The 21382-nt window shown below is 39.6% G+C and overlaps 1 protein-coding gene across 3 annotated transcripts in view; it reads right to left on the bottom strand.

Moving 5' to 3' along the window:
• RBM20 (RNA binding motif protein 20) overlaps positions 1-20963 on the bottom strand; it is a 69071-nt gene extending 48108 nt beyond the window's left edge. For all 3 annotated transcript variants that reach the window (XM_027648030.1, XM_027648032.1, XM_027648031.1), the window contains exon 1: positions 20926-20963. In XM_027648030.1, coding sequence (XP_027503831.1) covers positions 20926-20948 — 23 coding nt within the window. In that variant the 5' untranslated portion in view covers positions 20949-20963. The remainder of the gene's footprint in view (positions 1-20925) is intronic.
• Positions 20964-21382: the final 419 nt, after the last annotated feature.

The raw sequence follows: 21382 nt of genomic DNA, 5'->3' as shown, positions 1-21382 counted from the left end.
TTCTCACACTTCAGACCATCTCTCTTCTCTGACAAGGGATCTTCTGTAGTTTCACCTGCTCTTTGTCCTCCTCTTATCTGCTTGTCCTCTTTTCCACCCTGATAACCTTACAGGTCCTCTCCTCTTCCCTCCAGCAGCTGGTGGCCAAATTCTGCTGATCCTCTATCGATGCCTTTTTCTTTCCAGGTTACAGCTGGAACTTTTACATGTACCTCCTATCTAAATTAATGCAACCTACCCCTTCATAACATGTGCATGGCCCTCACCTCTTGAGTCCATGACAGAGCTCCTGCACCTACATTCTTCCTCTTCGAATGGTTCTGCAGGTCCTGGGGCATGAAGGCTTTGTTATTAGTCCTCACCCTCTTCACAGCACTGGCAACGCTCTTTTCCTTCCCACTTAATCAGCTTTGTGGACCACTGGCTCACTTGTCCTTCTTCCTCCCCAAGAGTGTATTAAAATCCAAGACCCCTTTTCCTTCCATCTTCAAAGCCCCCTCTTCTAACACTACCATTCTCCCCAGACCCTAAAAGCAAGTGGCCAAATAATCACAGAGAAGCAGAGCAGTGAGCAGTGGGGAACTACTCAGAGATACCTAAAAAATTTCATACATCACTTTAAAATTCTAGTATATGTCAAGAGGAGGCACACCAAAGTCAGACTCTTTTATGTTTGGTCTTGGCTCATAATTGCAAGAGAATTTGATTATACCTTCCTGTAGATGCAGACAATCATATGTAGGAATGACACATATCTGAATGTAAGTACTTTCTTTGAAGGAATATGTGAGAGATTCACAACAGCTTTCACATTAAGAACAAACCCACAGAAGATACCTGGGGAACCCTTTTAGGAATACAGATGGATTTGGGGATATTTCAAACAAACTGGATCTTCTTTTTTCCACAGCTGAAAACTATTTACTTACATATAAACTTTCTAACCAATACTTGTTCACACTGAAGAAGACACTAAGTCTTTTAAACTTTTCGTTGATTGCTTTTCCTTGTCCAAAGGAAGAAGATTACAAACAAAACACACTGTGTATTGCTTTGAAAGTAGCTGGGCGTCTCCTTTTTAAACACCATTGTGTAAGAGTGAAAAATGGTAAAAAACTAAGGAAAAGGGGTATTAGAAAAGTTTTCTTCAACTTAATGTGAAAAAACTTTAACTTATTTCTAAAACTGCATTTCAGAGATGACATATATTTGATCAGGTTTTCAAACTCTGAGAAAACAAACAAAAGAAACAGTTAATGTCCAGTATGTTTTGTCATAACTTTCAACTTACTGAAAAGTAAAGGTAAATACAAAAAGCACTGCAGGCTGTATTCCTGATCTACCATTCATTTCAGCCAAAGATAAAATATTTACTGATTTCAGCAGACTCAGCCCCCTCTGGGCATTTTATGTAACATATTTGAGATCTGAGAAGATGCTGTTAATGGTCACATGGGAGCCTCAGTGCATTTACAATACAATTCTATCACACCACAGTGACACAATAAAATTTTTCCATGTAATTCTAAAACTTCCATACCTTCTCACTGGTAAAGGTTCAGTCAGGCTCATTACAGACTCTGACACGCTCCACATCGGACTGGAAAGGGGCATTTTGCCATTTGCAAGGCACAGTGTTCCCCATGTTCTGGTCCTGCTCAGTGCTCTGTGCAGCCAATTAGGCTGTGGAATTCCCTCCCATCAGGCATGAAGAAAGTAATTCATTGCATTATGTTCGAACATACCAGTGTCTGGGTGGGCACTCCCATTTACTAAAAGAATAACTATATGTGCACATCAGAAAAAACTTTAACTACAGCTCCATGAAAGATCCTGTGCAAAGATCTCTTGAGGAGCTGTGGACAATACTCCCAAAAGGAAACCTGAGACCATCCTTGGAATTACAACATCATCCACTACATCAAGGAAGCATAAAACAGCTCATTAGCAGCCCTATCGAGTGACAGACCTAAAGCCAGCTCCAAAGTTGTCCACACCTGTCTGCCTATAGTGACTGCCAAAAAGCCAGATTCCTCTGGGGAAAGAATCCTTGTCCCTCTTCTACATCTGGATATTGTGACCCCAATATGCTCCAGGGAATCACAGGTTTTAGAGCAGCAGGGTGCACAGAGAGGGTGAAAAGATAAGCAGATGCTGTAAGATCCCTCCCCCAAATGAATGAATTCCACATTACTGTGTTTCAAACATGAAAACCCAAAATACCATTAAAAATATCTGTCAGTTTTAAGTACCACTATTTTAAGTAGCAGAATATTAAGTAGTCTAGCAAAAAATACATATTGGCATTTCTAACACATCTGGGTCACACATGTTTATAAGTGAAAATGCACAAGCCCTACTACGATCTTAGGAACTCATTTACAGTAGGGACCCTGAGGTGTTCTTCTGATGGAGTAAGAGCAAACTGTATTAATAATACAATAGTTATTGTACAGTTTCACACCAAACTCCAATATCATAGCAAAAAGCCTTAATTATGATAAAGCTGAGCAGAACTCTTAAAAGCAAGCAGAAAAATCTATCTTTCCACTTCATCCTTCACAGCAATCTGAATTAGTGTCCCAGGATCTGTTTTCTATAGGCAGTGGGATTTTTTTTAACATGCTTTATATATGCTTTATAACGCTTTATATACAGGCCTCAGGAAAGACCTATCAAGAAATTTGACAATGAATTCATAGAAATTAAACTAACAACTGACATGCACAAATATCCATCAGAAATTCAGTGACTGGACTACAAAGATCACACCCACATCATATGACATTCTATAGAAAGATGGGAACAGCCTCAGCTAGAAACCAGACATATCTATCCTTGTGGAAATCTTCTCCAGTTGTTGCAAACTACAAGAAAAACTATGATAAACAGATGATTACACAACATGGTAGAAAGGGTGAGAGAAGAGAGATGCAATTTTTTTCAGACAATTCAGTAAGAAATTTCATCTCTGTAATGGTGTCTTGAAAGTGTGTAAAAGGACTACTCATTAATGTCAGTGCTGTTTGTTTTCCTTCTTGATATAATTACCGTTATTACTATCAGAATTTACTGCAGCTTTACAGTAAAAGACATAAAACTAGATGCAATAGAGCTGTGGTGGTACATGGCTATAATAAGACCAGCACCACAGATCCTGTACAGTAGAAGAATATTAGACAGCAGAAAATTAGAACTCCTCACATTGCCAAAACACTACAAGGTACTGCACTGAGTCACTTGCAATCCTATGTATAAGAATTTTTCAGAAGAAATTACAATCTTGCAAGAAGTAAAAGGTAGAAGAAGCCTTCCCCATACTTTCCTAAATGATTCTTGTGCTTCCACTGCAGAAACATAAACCTACAAGGGTTTTTTTCCAAAATATTAAATTTGGTTTTAAGTTTTGATCCCAAATAACATTGAACTTATATAGGTGAAGACGTGAAAAGAAGGCCTTGGACTTCTGTGCTTGGGAGAGAAAAGGATTTAGCAACAGCCTGAGTTCCTTGATTATTTCACTATAGCTTCCCCATTGTCTAGAACTGCCTTAAATTCTAATTCTAATTCTAGGTTTAATTAATTATTAAAATAAATGGACAGGTTTGATGTAAAGAAAAGATGCAATAATATTGGAAGACCATTTAATCTCTCTTAGATTACAAAGACTTGTCTAGCAAAAGCCTGAAGCACAATAAAGATCCCAAAAGGAAAGTCTCAATGGCAGCATCCACATCTGAACACCCAGTTGCTTCTCTCCACTGGCCAAGCTGCTATGGATTCAGCAGCCAGCACAGGCACCCTAACCAGCCACTGCATCTTCCACATTTTGGAGCAAACCTTCAGTAATAGGAGGCAGGGCAGAGCCTGAAGCAAGTTTAAGGAGTCAGACAGGAATTCAGTAATCCAAAGGGCTGCATTCCTGGCCCTTGTGAAGGACCTACTGCCCCAGCTGCAGGATGCAAGTGCTCAGAAGCCCACTCAGTTATGTACCAAGCAGAGATTTACACTGCTGTAAAAAGTCACATATCATGGCAAAACGTGTGAGAGAAGTTCAGAGGGGTCCTTGTTACAGGTAGGAGAGCAGTAACAAGAATCTACTTACTAAGTTTCCCCTCCCTGCCACAGTACTGAGACACTTTTTAAATATTGCTCACTCAGTGTTTTGCCTTTTACCTTAACAAAACAGGCAGAAATTTTAAGAAATCCCTACCTCTGGAAAGGAGTCCTCTTAGTACAAATCTGCTGAGAGGTACCACTGGTAGTAGGGTTTTTTAAATTAATTACCTACCTTATGAAGATAATAAAAATCAGATCCATTACAAACAGCTGCATGTTCTTCTAGCACTTGAAGGACGTCTTTAAAGAAACCCTTGTCATCTGTAGCTAAAGGCCCTGTGGGACAGCCCAGGGTTGTACTCGGCCACTTGGTCACACATGGTCCAAAAGATGATGCTCTGGACCATCTCCCTGCCATTGCTCAAGCAGAACTTCAAACCCCACTGTCTGGTTGGGATAACTCAAATCCTAACCCATACTCCCCCTTCAAAACAACATACACTGACCCAATTAATCATATTTTTTTAAAAATGTGTTATATATAACCAGTGTTCAGCTGCACAGTAGATGGCAGTAAATCTTCACTTGCCATGTTAGAAACCCTCTGGCCTCCCTTCAGAATTTAAACAATCTGTGAATACATTTATGACATTTTTCAACATGCTGTAGAAGTAAAATCCCAACTACACATCTTCAGCTTTCTCACCAACCGTTTCCCTAGGTGTGCACACATGATTCTATTATTTCACCCGTAGTTCATTCTCGGAGTTCTTTTATGCTGGAAAAGCAGTGTGATGTACATGCTCTTTAGCACCCTCACATGAAAACTGGCTTATTTGAGTGTAATGTAATCCAAAAACATATGAAACATAAAACAGAGGATTCTTAATCACAGCTGTAAATATGTTGATACATACAGGGTGAGGAAGGGAAAAACCACACTCAGTGTTGCTGACAGTATGTCAAACAGCATTACCAGAAAGACAAGCAAGCTGCAGCATGTGATTTGGATGACACTTTGGGATACAGAAATATATCTTGATTTAGATTTTCTGTCACAGAAAAGCATCCTCTTCCTGCCAAGCCTTTGCAAAGCCCTGAATCTGCCTTAAATTCTCAAATGCTCATCATTTAACCTCTTCTACCAAAGATGCCATTTCAAGCCTTAAAACACTCCATGTCCCAATTTGCAAAAGGTGCATTTGCTAAATATTGTTACATCTACAGATGTCAGCTCCCAGTAATTTATAGGGTACATGAAGTCATGAAAATTGAGCCAAGAAATGGTTTCCACAGAGAGTTTGTCCCAGAACACCAACTGGTAGAAGTGTTTCTAATTCCCTGCCTTCGTTCTTGGATATTCATCAAAATGAACAAAGATTTGCCAGATCAGCTTTTTGATCAAGTTTACTGTTGGTTAATTGGCCATAATTCCAGTGAAATTGTAAAATTCACACCATTGAGGAAAGTAGCCCTTTAAGTGCCTTCTCTTTATGTACTATCCCGTGTACAAATAAAACTTATCTCAAAAAATACTATTATGCCTTGTTGTGCTTCAGAAACTTTCATAAAAAGCAGTGAGGAAACACAAAACAATCTCTCTTTACATTGGATGATACTAATTAAACCCCATTAATATTGTACCAACTTGTAACAATGCACAGAAATCTGTTTTACATCACATCTTTCTGACGGATGGCATTCCAAAATAATTTTGGTGCCAACTCTCACATTCCCAAAAGTGTTTTAAAAAACCACCTTGCAACCATCTGCAGAGGTCTCATAACTTGCATCCAGCACTTGAACACTGACTCTCAGGGAATTTTGGGCCAGCATTCAAGATCAGTACCCTGGCACCTGCACAGGGCAGTGGGGAAGTGTGAAATCTTTGGGACTCAAAACCCCACCAGAAACATCTTCTGACCACATTTATATGCAAGTCAATCAAACCACTCCTGCAGTTCTATTTCTCATGAGCAGCAGCTGAATTGCTTACAAAAGTAATTTGCCTGCTGCACTAAAGCAATTGCCTCTGCATTGCTCCAGGGTGCTTGGGCAGCAAGGACAGAGATTTACGCCAGGACTCACAGACAATACCGCCCTTGTGCCCTCTCTGTTCCAGCAGGACTTGCTTGCAGGGAGTGGAAAATGCTTATAAACAATACAACTTTTCTTCAACGGAATATTGTTGTGGATTCATTTCTATTGTCATTTTGAAGTACTCTGTACACATATTTGACCTTTTCTAGTTTTTAAAAGACTCATAAGGGAGGTCCAGCAGCCATTTAGTGCAGAAATAAAAGGGAAAAAGAAAGCTACCTATGAATACTAGTTGCCATGCAGATGAGCTGGATGCAATGAAGTGTCTGCTCAAGCTAGATTTGCTTGAACCCAGTAAAAAAGTTAACAGGAAATTATTAAGTGCTGGGGAAAACCTGTAAATTTTGACAACCCACCTGATATCAGCCAGAATGACATAATGCTGAGATTCTCATAAGAAGTCTTTGGAGCAGTGAAAAGGAATAAGCCCACTTAAAGATGGTATCAGTAGTATGCATGCAGGTAAACTCTAAAAATGTTCGATATATGTAGTTTTAAACAATGGAAGTTATTTTAGAGGTCTTTCTTTTTTTTCTTAATACTTTCTGACGTACAGAAAAATGTGTAACTGAAATTAGAACAAATACCTCTTAGAAACTGTAGAAGTGAAATAGAAATGAAAAGTCTCTGTGGTGAAATACACACATATGTGTGGATGCCCTTGTGTGAATATAAACAGCTACACATATCATACACACATTAAGAGACACATACACCAAATTCATGAAGACAACTAGATTCTCCAAATTATTTTTACGACTTGGTGCAGCTGCAAACCACATCTCATGGGCAACCTTGGGCCTCCTAGATAGCTCCACCCACTGCAATTTACCCAGAGGCAATGATTTGTAGAACTGTCATGTTCTCTGAAGGTCAGGGATCTTGCACCTTCACCATCAAACCTGCCCAACTCAGGCTCTAAGCCACTCACCACCACTATGGTAGATCCCTGTATCTTCTTTTCTTCCTTTAGATGTTCATAGCATTGTTAAAAAAAGAAAGAGGAAGAACTTGCTAGAAGTGTATCAGTTTAGTCCCTATTAAGAAGTGCAGTATGAAAAAAATCTCAATGTTTTCAAGAAGCCTAACAAGAATATGGAGGTTGTACCTGTGAAAGGTCTCAGAACTCTAAACTCACCTCACTGGTCAACCAATAGCAAATACTTCACCTCTTGGGCCCAGGGCAAAGCCCACTGGCTTCACACTGGTTTCACAACATCTATATCCATGTAAAAGCACAGGTTCCTCTACACCACCAGAGCAATTCCAACCCAAGACTCCCATTCAGCTCAATGTAACTTGCTTTAGGTGAAGCACAGAGGAACCTTCCCAATTGTAATCTGATGTTTCACAGCTTATGAACAATTATCTCCCTTCTCAAACACTGAATTAAACACCCTAACAGGGCCACAAACTTAAGATTTCCTTGTCAAAGTTTTATAAACTTCCCTCAAAAGATACTCCAGTATCTTCGAAGCGACATTACCACCCGTGGTTAGAGCTGAAAACTTGACAAAAAGCTGCAATACTTTAATTAAAAAAAACCCAAACAACAAACTAAAAATCACATAATTATTTTCTTTCCCACTAATTCCTCCAGGCCACTGAAGCACGTGTTTAACATTCAGTGCCTTATTGATGGGTTTAAGGCAGAAGACTAAATCAAATAACCACTTCTGTTGCTTCCAATATAAGAAATACTGAAATTCTTTGGTGGATTTAGGCCCTGGACACTACAAGTCAATGAAGCTCTGTAATATGGTATTATATCTACATATTTACTCCAGGGTAGCATTTGCTGCACCCTCACTGTAGGATAAAATGTTCAGCAAAAGAAAGCAAAAATCCTTGCTGTGACATGTACACACTCACTTTGGAGGAGCTAATCTTTCAGTATGAGCAAAATGACCTAGATAAACATCTCTTCACACTCCATTAAGTTATGAGCCTCTTCTACATCAAAGACAACACACAACAGCTGAGTCATATACAGTATTTGCATGACGTCCACTTGTCCAGTACAAATGTCCCTACAGAACCTAAATATCTTCAGCTTGAGGGAAAACTAAAGACAAGCCTCTGATACTGCAACAGCAAACACACAAGATCCAGACACTGACAGACTTGTGACCTTTATTACACCCCATTACAGGCTGCTCACTAGCGTGTGGACAGCCCTATTTATGGTAACATGGAACCACTGCAAGTTATCCCCTGTCTGAGAGCTTGGAGACTGGCATACCTGAACCATCAAATATCTCAGCATTCCTCACATGGGGCTTGCTTTGCTCTAGCAAGAGACAAATCGGGGTCATCCCCAGCCCGTCTTGGTTTTAGTTCTAACATGGCTGTGGGCAACACAGCAGGATATGATGACATGGCATGAGGAGGCAGTACCCAGTGCTGACTAGTGGCGATCAAGCTGTTTCCATGACTCTAAAAGGAACACAAACAGGAATTCAGAAAAAATCTTTGCTCGTGAGCCAGAGATCAAAGTCAATGAGAGACAAAGCAGTTGGGGATGATGAGAGATTTATACCACTTTTTACCATTTCTCCCCTTTTAATCTTTTCCTTGTCTCCCCGCTGGATAAATGCAATTTGAGTTCCGTCTCTATCTGGAAACAGCTTCTTCAAGCTTTTTTTCCTTTTGCATGCTTTGGTTCAACCCTGACACTGCCTCATCTGCCTTTTCCACTCCTTCTCTCATAATGCTGTGTAAAACCAGTTTTGTAAAGCTCAAGTCTGGACACACCACGGGGTCACCCTGCATTGCCCTGTGTGCCACAGCCTGGGATGCTTCACCTTGTTAATCCAGTTACATGCATTTGCCTGGGAGCAAGACTTCCTGCAAAACACCACCGTCTTGATCTAGGTTAGTCATGAGAGGGACAATTGACTGGATTTGTCTCCTTTTGATGTGCTGCAGTGGATAATTACTCTTACTATTGAAATGGAATTTTATTGCAACTTAAATACACATTTCTGAACTTATTACTTGGATTTGGCTTCAAAATATGTTGTGTTAACAAGGACTCGGCTTGCTGCACAAACTGAGGTTATAGTCTTATTCAAAACTGTGGTAATCTTTATGCCTCCATAGTGAACAACAACCAGATTTACTCCAAACTGTTGGTGAAAATGCTGAATAAGACCGTTTCCAAGTCTCTATGGTATCACACTGAATAGATCCCTTTCTGAAGGAAATTCACTACTGCCAATGGTTCTTGGACATAGTTCTAAGTTTGTTTTTTCTTAAATACAGCCAGAAGTTGTTGTACAGATAACGTGTTTCTTCCCTAGAAATAAAAAGACTGGGAGGTATGAAGCAAAATACATTGCAAACATGAACTCTCATTATCTATTTATCTACCTTTTATCAAACAAAACTAAAAATCTTTGGAAAAAAAGTTCAGCTAACTCCTTTTAACAGAAGATTACACTGACTGAAATAATTACAATTCTACCCTCTAAACTTTTGTTATTTCAATTGTCTTTATCAATTGTATTCACCTTAAAAATTCCTATAATATTTTTCCTTACTTGTATTAGACTAACCCCACTACAGCTACACAGACCACCCCAGTCATCATTTTTCAATAGTTAGCCCTTCTTCCTCAGTTTGAATTTATTCCCACATTCCATGATTTTTTAATTACGTTCTCAGGGTGAAAATCTCTAGGAACTTCACGATCCAACTTCTCAGATCTTTGGTGCAGCTAACCAGATGGGCTGATTTTCAGTGCAGTTCTACTAGGAAAAACATTACCATATCCTTACTAAATATTGACTTAAGTGTGTACTGCATCCTCCTCATTCAATACAACAAGGTTATCCTGCTCTTTTCCAAATAGAAAATGAAATATTTGTCGAGAAGTGAAGTATTTATTGAGCAGTTCTGCTTTTTTTTGCATTAATTCTAGCTCATTTACAGTCTCTTTAGCTGGTACTGGGTCTCATTAGCTGGTACTGGGTCTCATTCCTTTCTAGTGTCTTTCTCCTGAAATATCTAATTCTTTCATCAATCATGGATTTTTTTTTAACTTCCCAACCAGAACGCCCCTGTTGGTTTTTCAGTTTTTGAGTGGGAAGAGTGCAGGAGATATTTTGCAAGTATTTCTTAACAAAACTCCAATTTAATTTATTCACTTCTATTTTTTCTTCCTGATCAACTCTGCTCAAAAGATTTTCCTGAGAGTGATGAATTCAGCATTTCAGAAACACCAAATCAGTGTGTTATCCGTACAAACCAGCATAAGCCTCTTCATTGGGAAGTAGGTCATGCTCACTGGTCCCTAGGCAACCACAAAATCTCACTCCCTTGATCAATTCATCTGCATCCCTTTTCATGACGTCTGAAAAGGGTTCAGCTGGTACTGTGTGCTGTGGTTTTTGCATTAAAAGATTATTATCTGTTTTTAGCAATGCTAAGTGTGCTACTATTGGCTGCATCAGACCTCTGGGATATTGAATGGCCCATTTTTAAATATTCCGTATCTGTTTTCCTTCTCCTCCCACACGATGCCATACAATAGACTAGTTCCCATCAGTCTCTGGTTTTATTTAATGGATTCTTTTCCAGAACTTGATTACCAAATTAATCCTTATGTAGTCAAAACTCAGTGGATATGAGTTACTCATCAATTCTTTAATACTATAACATCCAGAATCATTTCTCATTTTTTTTTTTCTAGGACTCTGGATGACCACGTGAACAGAGAGGGAAGTGAATGGGTACCACATAGCAAAGCAAGGACCAGAAAGTACGATGGCAGAGCCCTGGCTTAGGCAGATGTAAACTTGCTTCCACTGGGGCTGGGTGAGTGCCCTTGCAAGAGCTATATCTAATGCTCAAAGCCACTGCTCAGTCACAATAACCTGACCTGGCACTGGTTTGACCATTGAAATATTTCACGAGCTTTATGACCCTAGTCACACAAATAGCTCCCCAAGGGTTTAGCAGCATTTCTTAAAATGACTGAGAATATCAGTTCCCTCCTGCTGGTCTCCCACAACCCACTAATGCCATGTGAGCAATTTCTCTCTAATGTATTCTGTAATAGGGGATCAGTCTCTCTGCAGCAATCTGAGCTCAGTTTGTACATTTGACTTAGCAACAGCATCCAGTCTTGTAAATGAAATGTTAATTCAATGCCTTCATATCTGCTTCTTATAATGTCCAGACATGCTTTGCCTTCCAGTTTGTGAGGTACGAGCTGCTGCATGCAGGGAGCTCTGCAGCTCCCTGGAACATGGCACAGAGTTGTGCTTGGGCTCTACTAATAGGATGAATTTTGTTGGCTTATAAGGAAACAGTTCATAGGATGCTGTGTATCTTTCTTTCTTTCTCCTGGCAATTATCTTCTGGTATAGATCAGAACCAAGATGAACAACGGGATATTTTTCTTAGCTATATCTAGAGACATTTCGTGCAGGTAAGAGTAGAAAGATAAAAAGGTCCAAGATGTAAACCCAAAATTAGATGATGATGGAGAGACTAAAGCCAGCTATCAAAACATGGATGTTATTTTGTAAAGGTAAATAATTGTATCCCACTGTCACATACTTACAGTGACTGCATCTGTATGGAAAAAGGAGGCAAATATAAAGAAATTAAACATACATTTTCCTATTGAAATGGTCCATACTTTGATTTAAAACTGGTGCAAAGGAAAAAATAAAAACAAAAACATGTGAAATGTAAAGGAAAATGAGAACCATGTATTTTTTTAAATGTTCTTGCAGATGAGCAATGGGTATGAAACAAAATTTTTCCTATTCTTGGCTGGAAAAAAAAGTGTCGCTTCTGGTTATGTGTCTTAAGAGACACAGAGGAATAAGGGAAAATTTCTTCATATTGATTAAAACCAGCATTCCGATCCCAGGGCGTCAGAAGAGACAATCACAACACACCACCAAACACAACCAATAACCCTGCTCATCACCTGACCTGGCCAAGCTCACCAGAGGAGGTAACAATCATCGCACACAAGCAATGTCAAGTGACAGCAGTTCTTCCTGACACATACTCAGCAAACGCATCAACAACAGAAGTGAAACAGAGGTAGCCTGGGTCCTCACTGAGGAAAGCAGGAGAAATATATCTAGACTTCACTCCTGACCTCAACGAGATTGCTGCTTGTCTTACCACCAGCATCTTGCGTTAATTCTCCAAAGCAGCAAGCCAAGAAGCCTAACAATAAAAGGCATTTAGGAAAAGATGTTTTCATTCCTCCATATCCCACCAGTTCCAAGGACCAGAGGTTTGGGGCCTGGACTTCACTGTGTGACTGGTGTTCACATAACTGCAGCCTTAAAACCTGCTGGGCATGACCGCCTGCAGACACAGCAAATTTCCATCTGTCTTCATCATCAAGCTGTGGCTGTCAATCCCACCAGCTTCACGGGAAACCTTGGTGTTACCAATCAGCTTAGCCTACTGTGCACACGCCACACAGCTATAAACCATAAAATTATTGTTTTTACAAGGGCAGTGAATTTAAAATTGCGTAAGCCTGTCAGATGAAGAACTGGGAGGCTATTGGACCAGCTGAAATACATATGCAAACAGATAAAACCATAGGCACCAGTGTCTTGGGATATATATGAACCCTGAGCCTACAACGTATATATAAGCACAAGACAGAAAAGGTATTTTGTATTTCTCACAGACTGGCACATACAAGAACTGCCCTTGGAGGAGCAGTTCGCCACATGATCTCTAAAGGCAGCAATGGCAGCAGCATCTTCTACAGATACAGAGAGACAACAGGTGGGAGAAGCAGATGAGACAAGATTTCTTTTAGGTGTACAAAGTTTGTATTTCATTCATGCTATTTGTGAAATAGAATAACATCAGCAAGTAGTCATGAGGCCACAAGTTAGGAAATTACATCATATATTTGGCAATGACTGCAGGATATAAATAACCTGGAACATCAAACCTGCCATAGAAACAGATGCAAAAAGGAATTCACTTGCTCCTGTGCAATTTGCAGTTTGTAACATCTACGTGTGGATGGGCAAGTTGTTTTTTGTTTCTAAGGAGTCAAGACAGGCCTAGCAGAACTGGATTGCACATTCCCACACAAAGGGCAGCAAGTGATTGTTACAAGCTGCAGAGCACAGCACAGAAGTTAATTTGGTACACTGAAAAAACATAAATCCAAGAAAGAATGTAAGGAACCCTTTTCTATCTCTCCATTTACCCATTCAGAGTAGTTATAGAAAGAGAAATTACTCTGAGTGCTATAATTTAGTATGAGTAACCCTTATAAAAAATTCTCTGTAGCCAACCTTACAACAGAAACAATATACCTCCCATCTCCCCTTTGGGTTATTTTAAACCCAACTGTGAGTAGTACAATGCCTAGAGCCAGACCCTCCAATGAAAAGAGCACAGGAATAATTTTATTGCCATAACCTGTCTTAAGGTCCTTTCTGGAGCAAATGTGCACACATGCTTTCAGAACAGGGTATAGTGAATCATCTGTGATTAAAGGAAATTAAATTAATTCTATACAAACTATACTTCTCTTTTTATAATATAATGACTTAGCTCTCTGGATAAAGGTAGGCATAGATAACTGAGATCCACAGGACACAGGACCACACCTATCCAAAACTACTGGTATCCTATACCATTCGTTAAACGGGACAGCATGGATGAACTCCTGGGCATTGGAATGAACACAACATCAATTTAACAGCTAGAGGGTCTTCAGAATAAGGAATTGTAAGTAGCCAAACCTGCCTGTGAGGCCAAATAATTTGGTCAATCATAATTCATAATAATGCAAATAAAATAAAAACACTGTTTGGAAATACTGTCAGCACTTCACCACACTGATCTTTAGTAAGTTTCCTTCTTCCTTCCCACTCTCAACAGGGGATAAGAACCAGCCTCAGTGTTTTGCTGAGGAAACATGCAAGTGAATCCCATCCCTTCTGCTAACATCCTTGCTTGCATAGGGATAGCACTTTCCAGGGAAATTATAAAACAGATTCCAGGCAAAATACTTTGTGTCAGTGCCTACCAGTCACAGCAAAATGTAGAGGTTTTGATATGTACTGTGCAAACATACACAGAACTAATTCTTGCTGTTCAAATTCCTCCCCATCTTGCAACACTGTAAGAGCTTGAGAAATCACCTCAATCTGGATTTACTGCATTAAAGATTTGTATTGCTCGCCTTACCTCCCCCAAAATTAGTCTTTGGTGTTTCAATCTGCAGAGTCTTTTCTTTTTTCAAGAACACCAAGGTGCTTTAGTAATTCTGCTTAGTTATGTTTTGTGGTTTTGGGTTGTTGACTATTGAGTGTAATGTACTTTTTACATGTGAGCAAAGAGAGGGAAGGCGGAGAAATTGAGCAAACCCACCATAAGCAGGACCACAACACTGGCATTTTCTTAAACGAACCGGGTTAGTACACACACTTAACTAGCAGGAGTGTACCCATGTGACTTCAGTAAGCCTTCAACAAGTTAAATCAATAATGCTCTAAAGCACAGGTGTTCATTGCTCATTTAAGCTTATCTAGATTGGTTGAAACACTGCACAGGTTAAATAACTGCAATTCCCAGAAGTGTGCCAGAAAAGGAGGACTGCTTGTCTATTCTAAGGCTTGATGCATTTCTTTGTCTTGCAGCTATAATACATAACCATATGCAGAAGTCCTAAGATTCCTAATAATTAATTGGAATCATGATCACATAAAAATAATTATCCTGCAGCATAAAAATAATATAAACATTGAGGAACAATTTCAAGCAAATGGCAATCGTGCTGATTGAGATTTTAGAGATGTTGCAGGGATATTGCTTCCTTGCTTCTAACACTGACATAATTTTAAGATACAAATATAAACAAATCTTTATAGTTTTACCCATCAGCCTTCACACTCCTGCTGCAATCCCTCCTCCCCTAGACTTTTCTTATTTTCCATAAGGATTTGAACTATTCTGATCATGCCCTCTTACTCAGACCCTTTTGCAGTGCAGATAGTAAAACACAAATGTTACTTAAGCACAGAAATCCTTAAAGTAGATTTCACTGGGGTTAGGGCCTATTTTTAGCCCAGCCAGCACAGAGATGCACTGGAGTGTTTACTAGCTTGAACATAGGTCATAAAGTCTGCATTTGTGGTTACCAAAGACCACCTGCAGTTGAGATAATTTACGATCAGTGACAACTGTTTATTACTCTCCAACAGGCAAATAAATTTAACCCTTCTCTATCAACCATAAAGTTTCTGAGTGAACACTACAGCAATGACCTTTGTGGTGTCTTTCCAGCGTGTCTTTCAACCCTTGTGCCTACAGAAACATAACAGGGGACTTGCTGTCCTCAGAGTTACACGCTTTCTATGCTGCTCAGGTCTTCAAGTGGGAAGTGCCAATTAGACATGCAAAGCCAAACCCCCCAGAAACCTCACAGAAACAGCAGGCAATTAAGTTATCAGGAAAACATAAGCAGCCCTTCTGGAGAAAGAAAGAAGAAAGAGTTCAGGAACCCAGACCTGAGAATTGGATACATTACTGAATAACAAGCACTTCACATTTTATCCATTTCAAAATTATTTCACCTCAAATTAAGCCTATGTGTGTTTGTAAATCCCTGTGAAATATTCAGATACGAAATGCAAAGCCATTTTTTTGCACAGTATTTTCAAATATCTCCCCTTCTGCTTCTATCACCTATTACGTTTGTATTAGTTTCCTGTTGTCTATCATCTTCTTTCTATGTCCCAACTGCAAATTCATGAAGAAGTTTCTAAAAAAGTCCCCTGGCTCACCTATCCCTTGCTGACTGCCTTGGGTAGGAGGCTGAGGCACGCTGCAAAAGGCAACAAGATCTTAATTGATCAGGTCTGGGTAAACACAAGAATTTTATCACAGGTAATGATTTACAGGATCAGGACTCAAATGCTCTGTGATGGGTCTTTTCTACTCTATTAAACAGTGACTGCAGCTCAGCCCAGAAAAGCTGCTCTACTGTTCTACCTGGTAATAATACAAAGGATGGAGGAAGGAATTGCATGTTTTTCCAAATCAAAGCAATTCTCCCTGGGAATACTGCATTATTATATTTGCCTACCACAACACAAATACGATAAGCCTAGATTTTAAGTCACCTTTGACTGATGTCCTGTACAGTCAACAGATAAAACTGATGGTAAACAAATGAAGTCACATGATGGTTATAATTTGGATTTTGGACTGCCTAGATTGGGAACAATGCAACATTTCTCTGGCTAATTACCGTAAGAAACTAAAACAAGTTTGGCCCTTTTTTATAAGCCTAATTAATAGAATTTGAGCTTCCTAAGTCAAAACAGACACCCATTTTTCTTCTCTTCATAATGAATTAATGTTAAATAATGCATAGATCATCTTGCATCTAAATCAGGTAAACGGCCCCACTTGGAATCCATTCTCTAAGCACAGAAAACAATTCTGAAATCTGACTTTCAAAACAGAATGATCAGTCCATTCCTCACCAATTCCAGTTTACCATATAAATTATTCTGGATGAATTCTTGTTTGTTATTTGTGTGAACACAAGTCTTCTAGCAATTAATGTCCATGAGAACCCAAGCTCAGTCTGCATCACTTGTCGTTCTTAGATAAATACTAATGCAAATGATTTTACACAGTGAATTAATATCTACTACATAAATAGCTACCATGACCTCCTCAACTTCATTCCCTAGGATACTCAGGGCAACTAAAAACAACCATCCTGATGTTATTCCAAATTTTGCTGAAGTCAAGAAAAAGATTTCTACTTATTTCCACAGAAAAGAATGAATTCTCTTAACCATACACTTATACCTTTAAAAGTGTTGTCTCTGAGCCCTTAATTCATTTGCCATCAAAACATTCTGTGCAAAAGTACTGGGCAAGACAACACTGGCAGGTCTCCTGGGGTTTCCTGACAGATTACTATAGTCTGCAGTCTCCAAGGTTGGGCTACTTGTTCTCCATCATCCAGCTGCCAACCTGGCAGGCCTTGGGAGAACTGGTTGTGGACAGGGCTGTCAGGGCTGGTCTGCTGGATCGTCAGCATGGGCAATGCATGACTGAGTTTCGCATTTATGGAGGCAGGAACCTGAAGCACTGGTTGCAGTTGAGGCTCAGCTCCTGCCTCCATCCCAGGCTGGGTGCCCTGGGAACCCAGGCATATGCTGCTGAAACCACCAGAAACTCCAGCTCAGCCTCCTGAGCCAAAGGGCCAAAGCAACTCAAAAATCTCAGCTGTGAATGATGCAGAGGCATTGCCCCTCAAGCAGGGAGCTCCTGCTTGGATCATCTGAGAGGAAAAAAAACATGAGCCAGAAATTTTATATCTTAAATGCTTGCAAGAAAAAGCCCATTAGTTCAGATCACACAATGCATACAGTGTTTTTTCATAGAGGGACACTGCTCTAAAAAGTAAGCTGATACATTCTGCACTGACTTTATCTTCCAAATGATTTCACATTTTGTGCCAAAACCAGCACATTATAATAATCTTGTCCTGGAATGGAATACGGGACAAATTATTTATTACATATATTCACATACGTATGTACTTCTCAAAATAATCAGATGTTTGCTCATATTAGTAGCTGGGACAATAAATAGATTAACACCTTATTATCTCCCACATCTGTGAAGATTATAGTTATCTACTCCTTGGCAAGCACTTTGGGTTGTGCAACAACATAATTATGCATCATTCTCACATACTTTTGTGCAATGGAGCTCTTGTGCGAGGTGTCAAATTTGTTTTAAAAAAATCTTACAAGGGAAATAAATTTTAGGCTGCTTCATTCAACTGCTTATTGATGCAGCTCAATATCTCCAAAATCTGTGTTCCTGACAATGCAGCTTGAACTGATCTGTTCATAGTCCTCGAATTAGCTTACACTGCTGAGCCAAATGGAGCCCAAACTTCAGCCTGGTCGCACAAGTGATTTAGAAAAATACATGTAATGAAATTAAGGATGCCAGATTTACTGCTGGGATATGCTGCTGCATTCCCACTGATCTCCATAGCATTAGTTAAGAGCGGAGGTCACTTTGCATTCCAGCACGCTTGAACAACCCCCTGAAGAGCAATGCCATGGGCTCTAGAGAGCTTCTGAAGACTAACAGAGCACAAGAGAGGTGAACAAGGGCAAGATGTCTGATGTCTTGAGGTATGTCTTTACAGACAAACAGGTAGACTCTTAAGAAGGAGATTGAGTTCTAACAGGTTTTCAGAGATCTGATTCATCAAGAGAAAAAACAGGGCACTTGGCGCTAATTTTATTAGAACTTACTGATTGCAACTACTATTTAATCAGCATACTTAATGTCATTCAGTACAATGAATATTAACTTACTGATGAACAAATCTATTGTATTTGCAGCAATAGTCAGTTCTTTAGAGGAAGGCTAAAAGCCTCACAGCCCTCTGATGAACACGCTAAAACACATCAAGATAACCATCAGTGGGAAACTGAAACTGGCTGGTTAAAAACCATGTTCAACTGGCTGATGTATGTCTCTTTGGACTCATGATATCCAAGAGACTAAAAACCCTTTTGGAAGAATGACCCTTACAAGTGTAGGGCAATCTGGATCTCCTGCACATCAGATTCCTGCCTCTCTTGTCCCCCCAACTCATTTTCAAGCTTTCAGTTTTGCTCTGCTAAGATAAAGGGAGTTCAATGCTATGCAGGTGAACATGCAGAGCTCCTGCTGCTTTTGGGATGTGATCAGAACAACAGTGTTAGTCTCACATGTTCATATAAAAAAAAAATCAATAAAACTTGAAAGAAAAACTATGGTATAGGGATGCTGTATCTCAGGAAACAAAACAGCAGATGATCCCCAAATTTAGAAGTTTTATCCTGTCATGCAATGAGGCCCCAAATTTCAGGACAGACCAAGAAAAGCCGTTACTAACCCAGCAGAAAGGAGTTCTACAGCTCAAGTGCTGCAGAGCTAAGGCTCTGATATAATACAGGATTAAGCATTGGGCTTATAGTACTCTTTCTGAAGATTAGTGTAAAATTTCTTCCTTAGATAATGCAATGATGTCAAGAGTCAGTCTCACTTCTTCTAGTCATCAATATCTTTATGCACTGTAATTAATGTATTTCTAATTTTCTGATTCCTAGGGAAAAGATCCCATTAGGTTTTGGTGTAACCCCTTTTCCTCACACAAGATTGCTGTGTAACTTGCTGGCTAATGTATCCACCAGGGAATGAAACACAGAATTTGTCTGACGTTCCTACATTACTGCCCTGGAGCAGATGCTCCAGTACAGAAGATTTTCAGATTATCAAGATGGGGTAACAGGAATGTCACGGCCTCTGGTAGTCTATGTAGGGACACTTATCAAAAAGACAGCTGGTGTAAGATTGCTATGTTCTCTTCTTCCAGTGCAACAAAAGGTACTTTAAAAATGTTTTAGATAATTAAGTTGAAGCTTATTTTCCAAAATACAACAGACTGAGGAATTCATTGCCCCAGCTGAAGAATTTGTTTCCTTGATGCTGAAATAGCCTCAGTAACATAGTATTATCCTTCCTCTCAGTCTCCATGTGTCAGCAGATATTTCCACTAGGTACACTGCTCTCAAAACACTCAGACAAGAGGCCAGAATCATGGTTTACTGTCCCAATAAGACATGAGGCTGTTCTTGAGTACCTACTCTGGTAGGGTGGAAACATCTGGGGTATCTTACTTTGACAAGCTACAGAACAATTAAACACTTTAAAGGAAAATAATCTGTTACCTTGTGGAGTAGAAGAGATTCACATTCTGTATCTCAAAAATGCAATGGTGGCAGAAAGTTGTGCAAACAATAATGAAACTTCAGACTGCAGTCCTGTCGTTACGAGTAAGAAATCACACCTTTTATCTAACAACAAACAAATGCAACTTGTGCAAGAAAAAGGACTAAAGACCACATGAGAACACAAGCAACAAGGAAAATTAGTCTGTAAAAGCCCAATTTCTAAGATACTTTTGTATCTGGCATAGATCAAGCACTAGAAAAGAAGCATGAAAGACAAAGGTTGTAATGGGCATCCATGTCGCCACAGCCCTGGAATGCTGCAGTGAATGTTTAAAGAAAGCCTCTCTGAGAATTGCAGGATCCACATGGCACGGTGCACACATGGTGCATAGTACAGCATTAACTGAGCAGAGGATCTGAACAAGGAAAACATCTGCATCTCCTCCTTTTTACATGACTACAATTTCTCCTTCGCAAGGGAATTAGGTGCCCCATCTGCATCAGAGCTAGCGCTGGCCAGCACACAACTTTCCTCTGGAAGGGATTTTTGTCTAAGGACAAAAGCTGCTTTGAGAGCTGAACTTGAAGCTATTCTGCTCACAATGCACTTCAGTGACATTTAAAAAAAAAAAAAAAAAAAAAACACCAGACAGAGAAAAAAAAAAGAAAAAAAATCTGTTCTGCTATGGTTTTCCTGACTGTGAGCTTATTAAGGTAACTTTTGCATTTTTTCAATGTGTTTTCAGTGTTGAAAAGCCACAAGAAGGTGAACAAAATTGATCATGCATATATGTACCATGACAGACCTGACCAAAATAACATTTAACCAATGAGGAGGTGCCCGCAGGGCACATGCACATGGGGTTTACCCATTTCACTGTGCATGACTTGGCTGTGTAATACATATTTTGCATCATCCTCTGCCCCAATTTTTTTCACATCAAACCCTTGTAAAAAGATCAGCAAGCTCTTAGGAGGATATGAAATTACTCACACAACAGAACACACATAAGCCATGGCTTAATTCAGCAGTGTCCTTAGCTGGCCACCTTTTCCTAGAGTATTTCCAGCTTCCACAAAATTTCTGGAAAGCAAGAGACCAATATTTAAGAGTCAGCAACAGTTTAGCTTGAGTTTTACACCATTTACATCTATTTATCTTTTTTTCCTCGCAAGGTTTCCATGTGACAGAAGAGCAATTTGCAACTGATAGCACTGAGATGCACGACTTTGCATACACTACCCACTATGGTGCAGCATAGAGATATTTCAAGATAGCTTAAAATAAACTGGCTTGAGCACAAAAAATGGGTCTAGATGTAACAACACAGACCTCTGCCATAGCTTCATCTATCCCAATAAGGATCAAAAGCAACTGGCACAGCTTGTAGATACGTTAGGCTTGGATCAGTGCCCACCTCTGAGCTCAGCTTTGTGAGCGGGCTCTGCCA

Source organism: Corapipo altera, unplaced genomic scaffold, assembly GCF_003945725.1.
Source record: "Corapipo altera isolate COAL_440 unplaced genomic scaffold, ASM394572v1 56, whole genome shotgun sequence".
In the NCBI taxonomy this organism is placed as follows: Eukaryota; Metazoa; Chordata; class Aves; order Passeriformes; family Pipridae; genus Corapipo; species Corapipo altera.
Note: the sequence above shows the minus strand (reverse complement) of the source record. Positions and strands in the feature narration are given on the sequence as shown.